Raw genomic sequence first — 23017 nt, forward strand, 5'->3', positions numbered from 1 at the left:
GTTCACATGTTTATCAAAAATATTTATATTTTAATTATTTATTATTAATATACAGGGTGGTCCGAACTTCGTAGTTCGTAGAAATGTATGTTCGAAAAAAAAAGTTCGTAAAAATGTATGTTCTAAAATGCTTAGTTTCGGAGATACAGGGTGTAGAAGTTTCATTTTTATTTCAATTTTTTGCAAATAATTTCTGGAGTAACGTCAATATTTGGATAAAAATTGGTGTCTGGGAGTTTCTTGACATGAGAAATTTGTTTTTCATGTCAATATGACTCCTACTTCTAGAGGGCGCCACCTACATATTTTTAACTGGTTTGAAAAGTAATAACTTTTCGTCCATACCTGTATAAAACTAGTAAGTAAAAAAATATACATTTACGACTTTTTTTACATAAAAAAGGTCCTTTGGTAAAAATCGCTACGAGTAATGGTTCTCGAGATATTTGGAATCGAAATTATCAATACCTGTCATCATTGACATAAATTAAACATATGTTATTAGACTGAAAATAGTTATTAGACTAAAATCATAAACAGAAACTGTTTAACCATCATTTTCCGCAGAAAAATTTATGATTAATTTAAAAAAATAAAATTTTATTATTTCAGTCAAATAACTATACTCAACGTGTGCCCTTTTTGTGTTGTCAATAATGACATGTATTGACTATTTCCATTTTAAATATCTTGAGAACGGTTGATCGTAGCGATTTTTACTAAGAGGCATTTTTTACGTGAAAAGTCATGAGAATGTATATTTTTTTAGTCAGTAGTTTTATACAGGAACGGACGAAAAGTTATTACTCTCAAAACAGTTAAAACACATGTAGATGGCGCCCCCTACAAACAGGAGTCATAGGAGTCACTTTGACATCAAAATCAAATTTCTCGTGTCAAAAAACTCTCTGACACCAATTTTCATCCAAATATTGACGTTACTTCAAAAATTATTTAGAAAATATCGAAATAAAAATTAAACTTCTACACTTTGTATCTCAAAAACTAAGCATTTTAGGACATACATTTATACGAACTTTTGTACTTATTTTTATCCGCAGAATATGCTGCCGATGTTTCCGGAATACAGTTCGGATCACCCTGTAGATGTTAGTAAAAAGTTTCACTTCAAATATGCGCCAGTGGCGTATCTAGAGATTGAGTCTGGGCGGGGTAGTGACAATATTTAAATAAATTACTAAATTTAAATAATATTTTCTCTGACAGATATTGTGACTGTGGAAAGAAATATACAGTACATCTGCAGTACATCTGCTGTGTCTATGAAAGGAATGCGGACAAAAAACATTTAAATAAACAGCAATATATTTTATACGTCGATTTGACGAGTGCGTCACCGCAAATCGCTCCGCTTGTAAATTTGTCGAATTTTTATTGATGAGACGCTTCGTCTAATTTTTTACGAAAAACATCGAGAAAATATCGTTTCCTCTCTTCGGATACCCCGTAGCTACAGAACGGACAGACGTACTGTACCTTGATAGGTTTGGATTTTCTATTTTGATTGGTATTATTAACTTCTTTTGTGACAATTTTATTTATAACACACATTTTATCTTATTCATAAATTTCTTCTTGGGAGGGGTAATTACCCCCATTACCCCTCCCCTATATGCGCCGCTGATATGCGCACATAGTGCACACACAATTTTTTTTATATCAAGATAGGTCCGATTTTGCTTTGTTTCGTAGCTACAGGGGGTTAAAGTCTTAATTTTTTTTCGATTTATTATAATTTTCTTCCTAGTGCTTTCAGCGATTTGAATGACTGTTTTAGTTACTATAAAGTTTGACAGTTTGAGTTGAGTTGAAAAAGTTCGGAGTACCCAAAAAATTTCTTACAGTGTGTAAAAGCCTCCATAACAACAAGTCAAGAGTGTCACATCATGGATCACTGAGCGGCCCATTCCTAACAAATACAGGAGTTAGGCAGGGATGTGTCTTAGCGCCTCTCCTATTCAACATATTCATGGCAGCGCTCTCCATTATAGTGGACAGCAAACTGCAGGAGGAAGGATTGGGCATTAGATACCGATATGACGGCGGTCTGTTCAATATAAAAAAACTCAGGGCAAAAACACGTACAAAATTTATCATAGAACTTCAATACGCTGACGACTGCGTTCTAGTTGCAAACACTGTACAGCAATTACAAGAAATGTTGAACACATATACCTGAGCATACGAGGCTTTGGGCCTTAAGCTAAACATCGACAAAACTAAAATCATGTGCACTCCCCCGGAAGATCGCAACAATGCTATAAAAATCGGAGAAGAACTATTGGAATATGTGGCGGAATTCAATTACCTTGGCAGTTTGATTTCGGAAAAGGCTAATATTGACTCTGAAATTCAGCACAGGATTAGTAGCGCCTCAAGAGCATTCTGGAAATTAAAAGACAGGGTTTTCTACAATCACGACTTGGGTACAAAAACAAAACTTGCAGTGTACCGAGCAATTATAATCCCCACAATGTTATATGGGAGCGAAACCTGGGTGCCGTACCGCCGACACATGAACGCATTAAACAAGTTGCAACAGAGACACCTTAGACAACTCTTACGAGTCCGGTGGTTTCATCATGTCTCAAACGTATCGGTCCTTGAAAAAGCTAACTGCGAGAGTATTGAAGTCATGGTCACAAAATCCCGCTTAAGATGGGCTGGTCACGTATGCAGAATGCAAGAAAACCGCATACCAAAATCTCTGCTTTACGGTGAGCTTGTAGACGGTAAGAGGAGGCCGAGTGGGGAGAACTGAAAAGGTACAAGGACATTTTCCACGAAAACTTAAAGGGAATTAACATGCAGAATGAGTGGGAAAAAGCAGCTCACAATAGAACTCAATGGAGAAGAGTTGTAAACTCAGTTAACAGCGGCAACCAAAAAGTAAATAGGCAACAAAGCAATGAGATTTTTGAATGTTCGGAGTGCGGTAGGCAGATAACATCACGTATCGGGCTTTTCAGTCACAGAAAAGCTCATGAAAGAAAACGCCTTGCGTGACCATCTTCTTTATGTGCGTCGAATACTCGTCAGCGAGTAACGGCTGTATATGTATATATGTAAAGTTTGACTGTAATAGTTACTATAGGTGCGACATATTTTAATGTTAAAAAGTGTCGACATTTTCACCAGGGACGTGCATGTGGGTTATCAATGGAATATTTTTCTGAAAAAAAACATGTACGCCACTGACTTTTTTCAAGAATGCAAAATAGTGTAGATCGTTTAATGCCGATTAAAAGTTGTCTCTTGATATTTTGTCGATTTCGGTCTCCTTATGAAGCCGCCACAAAGGTATAGGCATTATTTAAAAGTAACTGGTGTCTGTAAAACGTAGGTAAGTTATTATATCTATACATTAATTTGAAACTTCAAGATCTGCCATCTCTTTAAAAAAGATAAAGCACAAAAACCTATTTTAAAAATATCCATATTACTTTATTTACCTGTAACTTTACACAACTGAAATTCCATAAAGAGAAATTAATGTTATTTAAAAGAAAGCTGTTCAATGTCTCGATTATATAATAATTTTTCGGTGAATGGCAGGTCTGCGCGTATTTTTGAGTCATAAAATATCGGAATTCTGTTTTAACACACTTATTTGGAGATCTTGTACTAATTTGTGTAAGGTGGTAAAGGAAGACAAAGTTTAATAATATTTAGAAAAAAAATATTCAGTGAAACATTTTGTTACATCATCTCATTTAAAAAAAAATATTTCTCATATATTTCTGATCCTATTCTAATTTTGTGGTTTTGTTGTTATTATTGCAGATTTATCTATTTAAAATAGTTTATTAGTTATCTATTACCACAGTTTAATTAAAATATTTTCGTTATCTAATATTGGGTGGTTCTATACTTAATATTTTAGTATCGTAGCACACGATATTCTTTTTAAAGTAGAAATAGGTAAATACTGTTTTTTTCTTTGACATATCCATGGAAATTAATAATTTATTTAAAAGAGTTCAAAGGCGTATTGTATGTCGACCTTGAGAGAAATCGATATTAACGGGTTAATTTCAGTCTAAAAACTACTATTTTACATGGAATAATAGTAAATGTATTATGTCGATACAAGTTTAATGAAATTACACGCAATAATATATTAGTCAGATACAATTTTATTCAATTACAAAATATTACGTTCACACAAATTTTGAAATTAAATGTATAAAATATTTATTACACGTGTTCCTATAAACATTTATGGCTACTTTAATTTGTATTTTTTTTAAAAGTTCATAAATTAAAGCATTATATTTTAATTAAACAATTGTATTACCCTCAGACAAATAATACAGCGTGAATCTTAAATAACTGCAAATCTTTTTAGGGGTTCGATCGGAAATTTTTTGGGTCTCAAAATTTACGCAAACAATTTTTCTTTAATTTTCACAGTAAAATAACACGCCTATTTTTTACCTATTTGAAAAACGGCAAAGAGAAAATATACTTTTTTTTATCGGGACCTATTAGCGCTGAAAATATTTGCACTTATCTAAAATACCTTGTATAAATAACCCTAGATATATAAAGCCAGATATAAATTTTATATAATAATATTTGACTATTATAAATGATTATAGTAGCTCATTCAACAATAAAATATTTTTTGCTACACTTTATTTACAGATTGACTTTTATTTATTGATATGTAATATTTATTAATTAATTATTTAATTAATTATTTTGTAATTTTTGTTTTGTTATTATTATTATTATTTATTTGTTTTGCCCTGTATTTCATGAACTAACAGGGCTAGAACAAAGCTGTGTCTAGTCTAGCATCCTTAGTTTAATAAAAAAGTAGCAAAGTAATGTGAAAACCGTATCTTTGTATCTCTACTCGATACAAAACACACGAAAATGGGACACCCTGTACATGCCTATGATATTACTAGACAACCTTTAGAGAAATAAGGAAAACTAGATTTGCTCTAATATTTGTTACTTTTTCCACCAGATTATAAACTTATCGTCAAAAGCATTGTTTTTCGTGGTTCCAATTTTCGGAGTCGCACACTATAGTTAGGTTACTAGTTTGCGCACATAGAACGCCCATTACGGCCTCTAAAATTGTGCTCAGCGCCTGACCGGCACAGTTATTACGCTGTTTAAGTTAAACGCGCGTTTATTTTTGCGTACAGGAAATTTTACTCGTTTGCTCATCGTCATAAAAAACAATTTTCGTACCACGAATTAGGGACAAGATTTTTATCTGTATACTTATAGGATACCTAATCTGTGCTTTTTCTAACACAATTTCACTATAGCTTACCTTCAATGACTGTTCTGGAAAAGTGCCCTTCATATGGGCAGACCACCAGGTCTTTGCAGAAGGCCCACATGGTCCCGAAAACATTGAGAATCACTTCGGGAACGATAAGGAACAATTTGAGCAACAGTATGGAAGGAACTAGTTTTCTGGCATCCACGTTTGTGATGGATCCTTTGGCGCTGTGATTAACCAATGCCACTAGGACAAGGATGACAAGTGACAACAGGACCATCATTCCTAAAACAAAAAATATATCTCTATACTCTATATTATACAGGGTGGTTAGAACTGTACTCCAGAAACTTCGGCAGCCTATTCTGCAGATAAAAATAAGTGAAAAAGTTTGTATAAATGTCCTAAAATGCTTCGTTTTGGAGATACAGGGTGCAGAAGTTTCATTTTTATTTCGATTTTTTCCAAATAATTCCTGAAGTAACGTCAATATTTAGCTGAAAATTGGTGTCTGGGAGTTTTTTGACATGAGAAATTTGATTTTGATGTCAATATGACTCCTACTTGCAGAGGGCGCCACCTAAATAATTTTTAACTGGTTTGAAGAGTAATAACTTTTTGTCCGTACCTGTATAAAACTAGTGAGTAAAAAAATATACATTCACGACGTTTTTTACGTAAAAAGATCTCTTAGTAAAAATCTATACGAGTAATAATTCTCGAGATATTTGGAATCGAAATTATCAATACCTCTCATCATTGACATAAATAATTAAACATGTTGATTAAATAGTTATTAGACTGAAATCATAAATTTTAAATGTTTTTGTACTAAAAGAAGATTTTTTGAAGAAAAATTTATGATTAATTAAAAAAAATCCCAAATTAATCATTTCAGTCAAATAACCATCTACTCAACATGTTTATTTTTTGTAAATCATGACATGTATTGACTATTTCTATTCAAAATATCTTGAGAACAGTTGCTCGTAGAGTTTTTTACCAAAAGACATTTTTTACGTAAAAAATCACGGAAATGTATATTTCTTCACTTAGTAGTTTTATACGGGTATGGACGAAAAGTTACTACTCTTCACAACAGTTAAAATACATGTAGCCCCCTACAAATAGGAGCCATATTGACATCAAAATCAAATTTCTCATGTCAAAAAACTCCCAGACACAAATTTTCATCCAAATATTGACGTTACTTCAAAAATTATTTGGAAAAAATCGAAATAAATATGAAACTTCTACACCCTGTATCTCCGAAATTAAGCATTTTAGGACATACATTTATACGAAGTTTTTTACTTATTTCTGTAGAATATGCTACCGAAGTTTCCGAAATACAGTTCGGACCATCCTGTATATCGTTATTACAATTTTGGATATACATATATTAGTCTAAGAGCTAGAAAAGTTTTAGAGAAAGCATTTTAAGACGTCTGGCTCTTTGATATATCTTTTACTATGCTCTCTGGAACAGCATGCGGCCCGTCTGGCTGCCGATACCCGTTGCGTTCACTACTGCGCATCGGAGGAAGGTCCTATATTTTTTTATTAATTTAGTTCTATAAATTCTAGTATTGAATATAAATCGAACATGTCTCCATAGCGCAGTGCGTAGAGTTTCCGACCACGAACCGATGATTCAGAGTTCGAATCCGGATCAGGACAAAGACTTTTTTATTTTATTTTCGTTTATATTCTGATTGTAAAGTATTAAATAATTCTGGTAATTAAATAAAAACAAATATTTAATACTTTACTATCAGAATATAAACGAAAATAAAATAAAAAAGTCTTTGCCCCGACCCGGATTCGAACTCTGAATCTTCGGTTCATGGTCGGAAACTCTACGCACTATGCGCTATGGAGACATGTTCGATTTATATTCAATACTAGAATTTAAACGACTAATAAAAATATAGGATCTTCTTTCAATGCGCAGTAGGGAACGCAATGTTTACCGGCAGCCAGACGGGCCGCATTCTGTTCTAGAGAGCATAGTAAAAGATATATCAAAGAGCCAGACGTCTTAAAATACTTGTTGTTCCGACGTTGCTAGCTCTCGTACTATATACACACACCGGAAAAATCTAGGGATATCATTTTATTAGAGTTAAAAATAAATGTTTTGAATAAACAACCACTCATTTGTAGGCCGATTCTTTCTACTTCGATTGAAACGAAGTAGTCACACTAGTTATTTCTAAATTTGGGATATTTGCAGAAGTGTTTGTGCATTTTTTGTGAAATGTATAAAAAGCACCTAGCATCAATTGTTCGAATTTTACCTGTACTGGCTATATTTTTATGATAACTGGCCAGAATTCATTCAAATAACTCTGTTTAGTATTAAACGACATTATGGAGCGTAGACATCTTAACAGAGACGAAATGCCAAGGGTATGCTCGAAGCTGGAATGCGCCAAATCGACGTAGCTAGAGCATTAAATACAACGCAAAGTGTAATATCGCGATTAAGTGCACGCTACCGTGAAAGTGGTGATGTTGCTGAAAGGCACACAGGGCGACATCGCATTACTACCCCTCAGCTAGATCATTTTTTACAATTAAATGCTCGACGCCGACCGACTCTTACAGCACCAGAGCTTAGTTTAATTCTCCAGGAAACACATAATGTAACCGTTAGTCCTGAAACTGTTCGCAATAGATTAAGAGAGGTCAACTTAAGAAGCAGACGCCCCTGGAGAGCTCAACCCTTAACGAGAGGAAATTGAGAGGTACGATATTTGTGGGCTCAAGATCATGTTCAGTGGTCGAATGAACAATGAGCCATGTTCTCTTCACGGATGAGTCACGCTTTGGAATTCATCCGGATTCGAGAAGGATTAGGGTATGGAGAGAACCGGGAAATCTTATTCGGTTGGATCATGTTCAGGAAGTGCACCCTTATCAAGGTGGAACAGTTATGGTCTGGGGAGGAGTCCAGTTAGGCCGAAAAACCGATCTCGTTTTTCTTGAAAGGTTTCTAACAGGAATCACATATCGTGATTTAATTCTTGAGCCTGTCGTGTTACCATATGCCATAACATCTTACCCTGGCCGGCACAATCTCCTGACCTCAACCCCATCGGGCACGTATGGGACGCGGTCCAAAGAAGAATTTTGAGAATGGGTATGCCTCGTGAAACTCGTAGGGATCTGGTTCGGGCCGTGAATGCAGCGTGGCAGGCTGTACCTCAAGAAGAGATCGACAACCTGATCAGGAGCATGGAGAGACGATGTAGGGCTGTAATGAACAGTAGAGGAGGCCATACCCTTTATTAAGTAAAAATGCAAAATAAAAACACTAAATCACCACAATACACCAAAACACTTTTACTTTTACACTGGACGCGCGTTTCGCTAACCATGTTAGCATCATCAGCAGATGATAAACTCAGTTATAAAATTATAAACTCAGTTTATAATCATCTGCTGATGATGCTAACATGGTTAGCGAAACGCGCGTCCAGTGTAAAAGTAAAAGTGTTTTGGTGTATTGTGGTGATTTAGTGTTTTTATTTTGCTGTTTAACACCAAAGGTTCCAACCCTCAACTGTAATAAGTAAAAATGGTTTTATCTTTTTTTTTAATTCACAGTTTAGAATAAAAAAAAATGTGTGTATTTTTTTGAGTTCAATAAAAATCACGTTAAATTTGAAAAATTCGGTAAATTTCGCATTTTTATTTCCAATACGTCCTGTAAACTATTTGTTTATTTTAATTTTATTATATCAGAAATGTAAATAATAAAATTACTGACGATGGGTGGATAAAATTGTAATATCCCTAGACTTTTCCGGTGTGTGTATATACGTATGTATATCAAAACATTTAATTTAAAACTTATCTCTTTTTCATATTTAAGTTCCTCTAGAGATCAACATTATTTCATATTTTATCTTTTAATGTATTTTGTTCATTTGTATTTTAGCTTTATTTCAGCTTTTAATGCATTACTTGGGATATCGAATATGTAGACTAAACCATAATACCTACGGACATTATGATACATTGATACACATCATAAGACATATGATCTATAATACTTTCTATGTTATTGATAAAGTTTGTCCAATTAGTTAGGAAAGCCTTTGACATGTAGTGATTTCTTTGACATGACAGTGATTTAAAATGACAGACAATTGTCATATTAGACTAGTGGAATAAATTAGTGGTTTCAATTATACGTTATATGTAAGACTTATAAAGCAATAAACTTTTTATGTCTAACCACAATTTCTTTTTAACGGATGGTAAGCTAAGGCGAAAATGGCATTACTTGCAAATTTTGAAGTGTAATTATAGTGGTAAAAGCTAAAAGTTTGTTACTAATTGAACAATTACTACTTATTACACTTACTAATTGAACAATTACTACCACTAATTTTGACGTTTTCAATGCTTAAGCTTCATTCAGAAGCTCGCAATTAGTGGAATAAATTAGTGGCTTCAATCAGCGTAGAAGTTTGTTCTCTTAATTTCAATGTAAGCATTCAGAACGTCAAAATTAGTGGTAGACATTTTCAATTAGTAGAAAAAGTTATCAAACTTTTAACTTTTCCACTAATTATACTTCAAAATTTGCGAGAAATGTCATTTTGGACTTTGATTATCTTCCGTCAAGAGAAATTGTGGTTAGAAATCAAAAGTTGATTGTTTTATGAGCTAAATATTAAGCTTTCTCTATGGATACAACTGACTAACGCAAGCTGTTGCTAGGATATTCTATTAATTTTAATTGTTTTTTTAAACATTGTGAATAAAGTAAACTAAATAGTATAAAGTGTAATTGAAACCACTAATTTATTCCACTAATTGCAAGGTTCTGAATGAAGCTTAATTATTAAATTTTGTTTTGAAAATCACAAAAAAAGTCAAGACTTTAGTGTATAACTATTTTAATCGGTTTATTTATAGTTGCTAGATTTATTTATAATTCTAAGAAAATGGAGTAGGTATATTAAATAAATATAATTAGACTTGTTTTGAATTATTTCTTATATATGTTATACATTATTGTTAAATATTATGCTTTTAACGGGGTTACAAAATAACTCTTTGTCGTTTTTTGTGCATTCAGCAAAATCCACTGCAGTATTATTTGTTAACGGTAGTAATAACATTATTAAACGGGTAAGTACATCAACATTGTATGCACACAGTAATTTTAATTTCGAAACAAGGTTATTAGCAGCGTGGTTTTTGCTAATTAAAAAAGAATAATTATTGTTGGAACACGCGTTTCTATTTTACAGTATAATACATTTAAAGATTGCTTAACAAAAAAAGTTTTAGGAATGCCGTCAGATTTTATGTTTGCCAAGTAGACATTGCTTTTAAATTTCAATCAAGGATAAATTCGAATTTACCCGGTATAGACTAGGGCTAATATACAATTAAAATAACTTTTGTACTTTAAATCTAATTAAAATTTGACCCGCAAATGTAATCAGGGTGCGTCTAAATTAATATTGAACATTGGTCACTTTTACGAGCAAATTACTCTTTTATTTCAAATAAACACCCAGTATATTATTCAGATTCTGTCTAATGACTAGCCTGTGATATTACCACAGAATTTGCATTATAAGATAATTTTTACTAATTCTGTGGCAAAAAAAATCATGTGATACTACTCCTTGTATTTTTATATGTAAAATATATTAAAAAACTACCTATAATATAAGCTCGTACATAGTCTCCTCCTTTTGTACAATTCCATGTATCCGCGTAATACTCTATATGAACGCATACTACCAATATCAACCTGAAACAAAATGAAAATAAAAGTAAATGTGATAGTACAATGACAAGCTTATTGTTATGTTAATAGTACATTAATATGCGAAAAACTGCAAAGCCTTGATATGTAGAAAAGTAGAGTAAAGCGTTTTAATAATGATGTTGCAGAAACATAATAAAAGAACAGCTGAATTTAAATGAATTTAATTCTATAAAAAATACACAGAAAACATCATAATTCGTAATCGAGTAAAAATTCCAATTTTTTTTTGAAAATTCGGATTTTTTTTTAGTTTTTAGTTGAAAAACATAATTTCTTGATAATACGGCAACATAGGTTAATCATAGATTAAATTTACAAGAAAGAAAATCCAGAAAAGATACAGTGGTTCTCAAAATTTGAGTGAAAAATCATTTTTTTTAGAAAATTTTCAATGTAAATTAACTCCGTTATTTTGGACTCCGTTATTTTGGACTTACATATATTTGAAAAACCATAAAGAGAAAATATGTTTGTTTTATCGAGATCTACCACCCCTTAAAATACTTGCACTTATCTCTGGGACACCCTGTATTATTATTTTGAAAGCTTACCATATAACTCTAAGGGCAATTTCAAATAATCCAGGAAAGACAAGGTCATCCGATGCAGCTAACCATTTCCTACCAAAGAGGCGAAGAGCAGGCATACCGCAATCGGGAACCTGCAATCAAAAGAATATTGTTAATATTGTTGAACAATCATAACTTGGTCTAAAAATTATTGTGTAGAAATAGTACTATTAAAGTTTGGTACCCTATTATTTTTTAGACACCCTGTATAACGGGTGCGTCTCAAAAGTGGCTCACCCCTATAACTTTTTTATTTTGTCAGATATACAGGGTTGTTCACCACATACGACACGGAGTATTGTAGCTAAACGATTAGATTTTTACAAATTGTAAGTTTTGGGTTCGTTGAAGGACTATTAGGGCTACAATTTAAAAATATTTTACAAGATACAGAGTGTCCCAAATAAGTAAAAAATATCATAGTTGTATTTTTTTAAATGGAACACCCTGTATATTATTCTATTTTTGGATTCTACGATTGAAATAATGGTAAATTTGATTAAGGTTTATCACACTTAAACCTTACCGTTTTTGAAATATTTTCAATTTTAAGAAATTGCAGTAAAAATTTTAATGTTTCATTTCTCCAAGAGTATCAAAGTTTTTAATACTAATTATTTACTGAAGATTATTTATTGATCAGCTATTGTGTTGCAATAATAAAAATTTTACTACCTTATACAGACTGTCCAAAAATTTATATTAAATAATTACTAGCTTTAAACGACAATAACGTGTTTAAGTTAAATGGAACACCCTGTATATTTTACGTGAATCATATGCACAATTTAATTGTCTATCAAATTTTATTATACCATTTTTTACCTATCTCTGCAACTTTTCGTAGAAAATGCATTTTCTTATAATTTAGACCTCATTTATCACTATACCCATGGAATATTGACATTTCAGATTTTTTTTAAGCAACATATATGCAGAAAATGTACAAGTGGTAAATATTGCAAGCCTATTGGTATACCAAAAAAACTATTTAAATCTTTATAAAGGAGTATACGAATTAAATATACCACCATTATTTCCGACCAAAAATTAGTTAATTACATACTTTTAAATTGTTTTAATTAATAAAGTATTCTAAATAAATGTGGATTTGGCTCAGAAATCAATATATTAATAAATTATGAAAATAAACGTCTCTGTTTTTATAAATCAGCATTCGTCAAAAAATGAAATAAAATTTATAAGGCGTTACTTTTTACCACACTGTCTAATACACACACAAAATTCAGTTTTTTAGTATTTGGAGCAATTATTATTAATCAACATAAACAGTCAATTAATGTAGTCTGAATACTGGGATCATATTAATTGGTCCTTTTTAACAAAAATATTTAAACAGTTTTTTAATTTTTTTTATGAAATAAGCGAGCTATATCGACAATATTAGTATCTGTACTCTTGGAAAATTTGTTACATCTTTAAAAATAATCTAAAATGTCAATATTCCATGGGTATAGTGATAAATGAGGTCTAAATTATAAGAAAATGCATTTTCTACGAAAACTTGAAGAGATAGGTAAAAAATGGTATAATACAATTTGATAAACAATTACATTGTGCATCTGATTCACGCAAAATATATAGGGTGTTCCATTTAAATTAAATACGCTATTGCCGTTTAAAGCTAGTAATTATTTAATATACATTTTTTAACGCCTTGGGAGTAGCAAAGTACAGCTTGCCATACTAGAGCCGTTCGGTATACAAGGAAGGTAATGTGGCTAGCACTACACTCCAACCGCTCCATTATTACCTCAGGCAGAGCCTCAGGATTGTGAATCCCAAGTATTCAGTTAAGGCTGAGTCGACCTAGGTACCCAAACTGTTTTTATTTTAATAAAAATAGTCGGCTGATGCAATACCGGGTGTGGGAATCGAATCCACTACCTTGAGATTGGTAGACGAGAGCCTGTACCTCTACGCCCCGGGCACCTTTTTTACTTTATTCGATAGAAAATGACATTCTGAATAGAATGACATATCATATGTCAACTTTTGACATTCTCGCTTAATAAAAAATTGTATTTTAAAATTCAATCTAGAGTGCCATGGCTATGTTAAAAACACTAATTCTTAATCATGGAGACTTGGAAAAATATATTTGATCATCTAATGTTTTTAGTGTCTTGTCCTGGCCAGTTAGAAAATTCTCAAATCGTATTTATAATCATATCTCAATTTTTTCAAATGAAACAAGGGTGGCTCATTAGCATATTTGGAAAACGTATTTTTTAAGAATAATTTGATATCACACACTTAGACTCAGTATTTTGAGTCATATTTTCGTTACGAACCGCAAGTTATAATTTGAAATAAATCATATGCGAAAATGTCAAAAGTTGACAAATGATATGTCATTCTATCCAGAGTGTTATTTTCTATCGAATAAAGCAAAAAAAAAATAGCGAGGGTGCCATTTAAAAATGAAAAGTCGTAGTCATTTCCGGTGAAGCCGGAAGGCGAATAGGAAGTGACCGAAAACAATTGGATATGTCAATCAATCCTAATTTATGTCATATACTAACATATCAAATCTCGTTTTTTTTAATAAAAAAATAAAAAAGGTATAGGGGTGAGCCACTTTTGAGACGCACCCGTAATTAAATTTTATATAGTTATACATTCTGCTGCTATAATTGATTTTTTTTCTCTGTTAGTTCAATTACAGTGAATCTTGAATCCGTATTATAGTCTTATATGGTTCAAATCTCATATGCATCTAAAAATAAATGTTTAAACGAGTCAACAATGCATATTGACACAGCTATACTAATAAGAACCATGTTTGACCGCATAGCATACAATAAACGGATTTAAGATCTGTAAATTTGATTTGTTAAAAAATATATTTTTTTCAAAGTAAAGGCAGTTTCATATTTTAAAAGTTTATTTAAATTGTTTTAAATGCTATGGGTTGTTTTTGTAATTAAGTCACACCGGTCCGAAAAACGGGAACCTTAAAAATTTCATGTATTTTAAAGTATTATATTGTGTTCTAGTGGACTGATTTTGTTTATTTTTAAGCAATTTGTAGCTAAACTATCTGACTTTTTAGTACCGCCTTCTAAATAAAAAATTAAAATTATACGAGGGAAAATAAAATCTTGATATTTTGGTGAAAGTTTGAAACACCCTGTGCATTAAGTTAACAAAGCAAGTAATTTAAAAATAAGTTTATCATCTAGGTGTATCTTTTCTCGATAGTTTGTTTTTTGATTCATCTCAATAGCTTTATTTTTAGGAGACATTTGCTTTTTGAAGAAGTCGTCATTTTTTCGTATTTTTTATATTAAAACCATGAATTTGCTTTTGGTCCTGATCAACAGACCTATAAAATAGCATTTATGATTTATGTCATATTATTATTGTCTGTGTTGGGAGTTACTCTAGCAGATATGGTTTTAAGTCCAGATGTTGTAATCTCTACCATGATCAATTAAATATAGTCAGCAGTATATGACAGCAATAGCCGATACTTTATAACTTAAAACCATCTCTACTAGAGTAAATTTAAATAAACCATAATAATATGACTTTTCAATGACACTGACTAAATAATAATAATAAACACTAATTTATAAGTGTGCTGTTGAGGACCTAAACACACGAAGTTTTACTTGGTACGTCTTGACTGAACAAGTAAGACTGACAGGTAAAACGTTACGTGTAGACGGACTTTTAGACAAGGTTAGAACCCATAACAATAAAAGATTCTAATAAGTAAAAGTTTACAGCAATAAAATTTCGTACTTCTTACTTGAATGAAGTATTAAGTTATATTATAGAGAAAATATATCAATTTAATAGTTAATATTTCAATTGAACAAATTAACTACAGACTCTGATTTACAGATACATAAATTAAGATGTTAAAACAACAGTTAAATTTAATTATATTTTATAATTATCTGCGACTAAGTCAACAAAAACTAAATTAGTTTTTTAAAATTCCCCCGCAATGACAATAAACATGAAAAGTCATCTTGAAACAGGTTTACTGGATGTTTTCTTTTTACGCACAAAGACGTCACTGGGCATTATTTATAGGATAATAAAAACAAAAACATTCTATTTATAATGTTACCACACTTATCTCATTACAGGTACCTTTGTCCTATAGTCTGCTAAGATATGTGTGAACCATAGCCTAATCATAACCAGCCTGTCGATTTACCATCACTTGTGCCCATCCAAGTTGAGGCAACCTGATATACAGACGGCTCAAGTACGTCGGAAGGCGAATGGGAGCTGGAATAGTATGGTCGAAACAAGGAAGAGCTTTCCCCGTAAGCCTACCCAAGGATATCACAACTTTCTAGCCGGAAATAATCGCAAACCATTATTGCGAGGAAGAAATAATAAGGCCTCAAAGAACACACCGTTCAGTGGCCATCTTCTCAGACAGCGCTAAAATACTCTACTAGAGATAGGTAGATCCGATATTTTAAAAGAGTTGGTTCCGGAGTTACATCAAGCTTTGTGGACATATATCCAGGTTCCAGAGTTTTGCCGGATCTATATCATTCTAACCTTTAATTTTAATTTATATATAATAGAAAGTTGTGTTTTGCATGTAGCAATCCGCGTTGAAAAGGTTTATAGTCCGTTAGGGAAATCTGATGTGTGAGTCTTGCCAAATCCTTATCACTTGATCTTAGCTGTTCTATTTATTTGGTGGAGGTACCTTAAGGTTCAAATGTATTACTTTGAGGCTCACATGTTTTCGTAATTTTTACATTAAGACCATGTTTTTGCTTTTGGTCCTAGTCAACAGATCTAGTAAGTTCTGGCAAAGTTTACAGAATAAAATATATTATGTTTTATTCTGTAAACTTTCGTTCTGATCCCGAAGCAATCTTTTTTGAGATAAGATTTGCTTCATTTGGTCTTCTTCTTATAGTCCGTTAGTTAATATGTATATACATACGTTCACTAGGTGCAATTCATTATAAATTTGAAAGCTGGCAAACGGCGGTTTCTTAGCGATAAACTGACAATAAGTCGATCGCCTCGATTAGAAGTTCTCATACGAAGTTTCCTGAACGTCTAGATTGACGTCCTCATGGACGTTGTCATAATTCAAAAACCACTCAGTAGTTTTGGAACCCCGGAATTTTATAGCAAATTTACTGAACTAAACAAATATAAAGATTTCATTTGAAAAACTGAAACTTTAAAAGTGTAAAAATATATTTGACTCACCCTATATACCTATAAAAATATTTTTGAAATGTGAACTACCATTAAATGCTTATTTTGTAAAAGGTTTGGAGTGAAAATCTCAAATAGGAATCCTGATACAGATGTTTTTCGGAACACGGAGTCGTCTTGTATGTATGCATTTGTATATGTGTGTTTATTTAAATACTAAAGTGAAAGCAACGAATTTAAATGGGTAAACTTTGTAATATATCTTATTAACAATACAATGCAAAAAGTTTTATAAAAATTCGTTCACAGTAAATTAATTCCGAGGTTTGTATCTCGTAAGGGCTTAAAGCACTCCACTATCAGTTAGATTGCTTCAAAAATAAGCGATTATGACCAGCTGGTGCTGGTACTGATAAAGTTTTGGTTTTATTTAATTAATATAAAATTGCCTATTTATAAATAAAAACATCATATCAAGTATACAATTACTAGAATTGTTAAAATCAAATAAAGTAACCGATAGCATTCATTCAAATATTTATCTACATTTTTATTGCGAATCAATGAGTTTCAGAAATTGCTAACAGGATGAAATGTGGTACCTAACAGGACATTTGCATTTCGTAGTATAAACAAATTTCGTTTTTATCTCGTAACTTTCGGTATATCCTGTTCGTACACGAAAATAAAAGTTTATATATTTGGCAATAACAGTACTAGAATGATAATTTTATTATATAATAAATCAAAGTGACAAGGAACTTCTGGTTTAGTAAATTTTACGATAATTGTTAAATAAAACAGTGTTTGGTAAACATCCATTTGTAATCAGATAATAATTAGTGAGTAATAAAAAATGTTAAGCTTGAAAAATACTTAATAAAATAATTAATGAGGTTCTAGCAAATTATTATTTATAGAATAAATAAATTTATTAAGTATCTATCAGTAGAAACTATTTTTTTTATTAAGTATCTATCAGTAGAAACGAGATTTTACCCTCTCGTCCTAAGAGGCATAAGCAAAACATTTTTTGAAACCTAATGTCTAGAATTTACAAAAAAGTTATGTCAGCGGTGTTTCTTACTTTCTTAAAAATATTTATACGTAAAACTTGTCAAAATAAAACAAACCATTTCCAACAAAACAATAAGTAAACATAAAACAGTTAAACATCTTTCACAAATATTTCTTCATTTTCTTTTCTGTACAAACGAGTGGAAGTAGCGACAGACATAGATTAACAATTTTTTAAGTATTGTGGCGATAGACGAATCTTTTTTAGATTTTGAGTTTGGTATGTAAAAAAGAGGACTTTTTCAATACGTGAGAGAAAAGAGGACAGTGAGATCAAAAAGAGGACTGTCCTCTGGAATAAAAGACGGTTGGAAACCTTAATGCAGGGCCGCGTCAAAATACTTTATTGTATTTTTTAAACAACTGACCTATCTCTCATCTTTTGAATAAATTAACGACATTTTAAAATAGACCTAGTTAATTTCTTTTTCAATGTTAGAGGAAGCTTACTATTGTGGCCTTCTACATACAAAAATAACACAACAACATAAACAAATAAGGCCGAGAAAAACATTAACTTAATTGATTTTTATTGTTTATTATGCTTTGAGATATAAGAGTATCTCTCTTCTAAAGCTATAAATAAAATCGTGCAAATGAAATGTTGCAATTGATGATTTATTGAGGGCCGAAAATAAATAATTTAATAACTTTGGTGACATAGAACGGTTAAAAATTTTAATGAAAGATAATTGTCGGTAATTTGCAATAATTAAGGAACGATTGGAGTTAATAGCCAGTATATTATTTGTTTCTTAATTTTATTTAATCGATTCAACAATAATTTCGTTCAATTTTGGCATTAATAAAATTATTAATTTAATGATAATGATGATTAACATCTAGTTATATCATAATAACGTTATATTGGAACGTAAAATTACCAGTATTGATTTTTTTGTTTGAAAATGCTAGGACAATAATGAATTATGAAATAAAATAGTCATTTTGTCGGATAGCCAAGCAGCTTTAAGAGCGATCAACTCAGTAACCATCAATTCGAAGATGGTAAAGAATGCCTGGAGAAGCTGAACAAATTAGACAAAGGAAATAAAGTCCTCCTACTCTAGGTGTCAGCTCACCAAAGGAGAGAAGGTAATAAAAAGCAAAATATCTAGCTAGAAAATGAGCTAACACTGCACTAACTGTTTCAGAACCGTTCTGCTTTCCAAGTGGAAACCAAATTAAAGCAGAACTCAAGAACCTGGAAGACTCCCCCCGTAACCTGGAATGAGAATACTCCAACGGTTTAAGACACTCAAAGAGCATTTTCATTGAAGCTAAGAAGAAACAACGGCGAGTGCAGATTCTATGGGAAAATGGGGAAAGACCAGAACATCTCATCACCGAGTGCGCTAAGACGACAGCCATTTACTCCATTCACGCAGTTGTGCAGCTGGGAACTGTTCAAGAACGCGATACTCTCACTCCATTCAATTGTGTCATAAAGTTCAGAATTGTTCCGCGCCATATGGAGGCACCAGGCTAGCTATCGCGCACAGCTCCTTTCAGAACCGTTCTGAGTAGCCCAGGGCTCCTCCAGAGGAAATACTCCAACGGTCTAAGACACTCAAAGAACATTTTCATTGAAGCTAAGAAGAAACAACGGCGAGTGCACATTCTATGGGGAAAATGGGGAAAGACCAGAACATCTCATCACCGAGAAGACGACAGCCATTTACTGTCCTCCATTCACGCAGTTGTGCAGCTCTGAACTGTTCGATAACTCTCACTTCATTCAATTGAGTCATAAAGTTCAGAACTGTTCCGCGCCATATGGAGGCACCAGGCTAGCTATCGCGCACAGCTTCTTTCAGAACCGTTCTGAGGGGTCTGGTCCACTTTAGGTACGTCAAAATTTTAAAATTTTCTATACATAATTGATAAGAGGAACACTTATAATGACATTTTCTAACAAAAAAGTGCGGATCGTCCATAAATAACACCAAAAACAAACCCCCCAAAAAGAATGTTGTAACCAATGCAATCAAAACTCAGTTACGGCGGACGTTTTTATCATTGTGATCCTCTTCTCAACCTTTAACACAGATCAAAATATAATATCTATTCTTATCAGCTTAATATCGCTACCGCTATTTTTCATAATTAATAGGAAAGTATAAATAAAACAAAATTCCGATTTTCAGTATTTCATTGTTACCGCCAGCGATATACGCAGACGCGAGCAAAAGACAAATAAACCTAAATCTGCATGTTCCTTGTCACTCTTATTAGACTTATTAAGGAAAGCTGTATTCTAACCTCAAAAAATAAATAATTTTATTGCAGAAATCTCAAACATTTAGCCGAGTAAAACTTTAATAAAACATCACCTGTAGAATATATTAATAACAAATTTACATCAATAACTTCAAGATTGACGATGTACCTAGTGGATCATCACAGTTCTGAGTAGCCCAGGGCGTAAAGTTCTGGAACTTGAAATTCGCTAATTGAGGACAGCAATTACTGCTATAAATTTGGTACGACTCAAGAACAGTTAATCTGGTACGAGTGATCAGGGTTGGGTCAATTGCTCCCCATATTGATTTGTTGTTAGTATTTGAAATCAGTAAGCTACCTGTAATGCAATGCAAATGTAAATATTATTAATCCAAAAAAAAGTTTTGGAAATAACCTCAGAATATTACCGTCACTTTTTTCCGTTTCATTTCCACATTGAAAAAAAAAACATGTAAAAAGAAAAAACTACAACCTTGCACCACAGATTGTACTTAGATTTTTGTAAAGATATGATACACAATTGTTGTATTAGCTGAGTTATTATTCTTCCCCAACTCAGTTTACAATAGTTTTCTAGTAACAGCAAACTGTATCAACAAAATAGTTAGTAGTGCTACAATTTGTAAAAATGATTTTCATTTAAATTTCAATGAGTACAATCTGAATATTATCTGACATAAATGGTGAGAATTGCCACCACACATTTTCGTATAAAATCAAGCATACCTATTTAACTATTTTGGAGACCTTGTAAAAGAAATAAAAGCTACAACGTGATACCTAGTACCATTTTAAACACAAAATGCAGCAGTAATTTCGAGAGATACAGTATTTAAGAATAAATAATGAACTATTTTACATGTAGATCCTAAGACAGGGGCACCCGCAGAGGCTGGAGCCCGGTGGCAACCGCCACCCTGACTATATGACCAGTCCGACCCTGTGACTGATATCGTAGACGTATGATTCAGTCATGTAGAGTCATGACCTCTACCACCTCAGATACTAGCTTTTGTCGACTTACCGCATTCACCAGCTACCTGGTAGATATACTCATTATCTTGTTTGGATGTGTCCTGTCTTGATTTTGTTAAGACGCTTTTTTAGGTTAGGGTTACCAACTTTCGAAATAAAATATAGAGGACGAGATGGTAAAAAAAGACACAGGTGAAACATTTTTTGGAACTTCGCCCAAATGTCTAGAATTTACCAAAAAATTATGTCAATGGTATGCATTTGATGATCTTTCTTACTTTCTTAAAATATTTATACTCAAAACTTGTTAAAATAAAACAAACCATTTTCAACAAAACTTTTTTTCCAAAACGTAAGCCACAAATAAGTAAACATAAAATAGTTAAACCATGTTTATCGCTTCCACAAATATTTCTTTTACACAAATATTTCTTCGATTTCTTTTCTGTACAAACGAGTGGGAGTAGTGAAAGACACAGATTAACAAATTTTAAAGCATTGTGACGATAGACGAATATTTTTTAGATTTTGAGTTTGGTATGTAAAAAGAGGACTTTTTCAATATGTGAGAGAAAAGAGGACTGACTGTCCTCTGGAATAGAGAACGGTTGGCAATCCTACTTTAGGTACTGTCAGTGTCATAATATGATCGAATGAAATTGACACTGACCAATGGACGATATTTTGGTACATTGATAATCAATAATCTTGAACTGTATGACATTACGTCAAACATGACCGTCTTGACCAATATTTGCAGAAACAAATTACTACGTAGATATCTACGTAATAACCTTGGAACATAAAATTACGACTACACGCTTACTCTAATTGAACCAGTGAATGGAAAACATATAATTATAAAAAAATTAAAACACTGGTGTATATTAAGACTTTGTTTTTACACAGTTCATTGTAATAATGGCCTGAATATTTGCTTGAACATTTTTTGCAAAAAAAAATTCTGAAAACGTTCAAATATCTTGAAATTTTGGTGGAAATCAGTGGCACCTTGTACTGAAATACTCTATACAGGGTGCTACAAATTAGATGTACGAGCAATGGTATCTCGAAAACCGAAATATATGCGAAGATGGTTAAATTGGGGCAAAGTTGCTCCTTGGCATGTTCACCAAGTTGCGATCAAAAAAGTTTTAAAAATTTCAAAGATAGCTGAGTTTTTTGGAAAAAACTGATTTTTTTGAAAATCAATTTTATTTATTCCTGTCGTTACTGTTTAGAAAATCAAAAAAATAATTGTACATTCTCATAGTCACTTTATTAGGGCTATCTGATAGTATTTTTAGATTTTCAAATTATCTGATAATTTGTGAGATACAGAGGCCAACTTAATTTGTTTAAATACGGACCTGCATTTTTTATTTGAGATTTTGAAAGAGCTCGGTCTCCTGAGTACAATGATATGCCACACTTGATACTTTTTTTGTTTTGGATACCTTAACAGTAACAAAACTATTTAGGTAACTGTTATTTAAAATTATTTGAAGTCCGGCTCTGGTTTTTTAATTTATTTAATCTGATTATATTCAGCACAACAATATTGATCAGCGCTAATTAACATTGAATAAGAAAAATCACGCCAATTGAATGATTAAAATATTTAATATCCAGGTCAGCAATTTATATAAAGATATCTATTGTTTTTAACTTTTTTTATTGTGAATTTTAAATCTCAGTGTACGATCTAATAATATGCATAATATTAATCGTAGTTATTATAAATAATTCAATTTCTACAAACTAGTTTCTAATGCTCTGCATGTTAGAAAGGGTTACCACCCTCCATAATGCACATATTTGTTTTTCGTTCAATCTTATTTATAGCTCTTTGAACAGATCTTCTTATACTTCCTAATGCATTTTGTACTCTTTAATTGTTTTTTATTACTCGTT

The 23017-nt window shown here is 32.0% G+C and overlaps 1 protein-coding gene across 1 annotated transcript in view; it reads right to left on the reverse strand.

The window, feature by feature from the left end:
- Window positions 1-23017, reverse strand: part of LOC115886783 (sn1-specific diacylglycerol lipase beta-like) — a 39027-nt gene that overhangs the window by 8389 nt on the left and 7621 nt on the right. The window contains exons 2-4 of the mRNA XM_030906068.1: window positions 11618-11727; window positions 10957-11048; window positions 5315-5551 (exon numbers count right to left, since the gene is read on the reverse strand). Coding sequence (XP_030761928.1) covers window positions 5315-5551; window positions 10957-11048; window positions 11618-11712 — 424 coding nt within the window. The 5' untranslated portion in view covers window positions 11713-11727. The remainder of the gene's footprint in view (window positions 1-5314; window positions 5552-10956; window positions 11049-11617; window positions 11728-23017) is intronic.

Source organism: Sitophilus oryzae, unplaced genomic scaffold (assembly GCF_002938485.1).
Source record: "Sitophilus oryzae breed Bouriz unplaced genomic scaffold, Soryzae_2.0 scaffold_496_pilon_pilon, whole genome shotgun sequence".
Lineage (NCBI taxonomy): Eukaryota > Metazoa > Arthropoda > Insecta > Coleoptera > Curculionidae > Sitophilus > Sitophilus oryzae.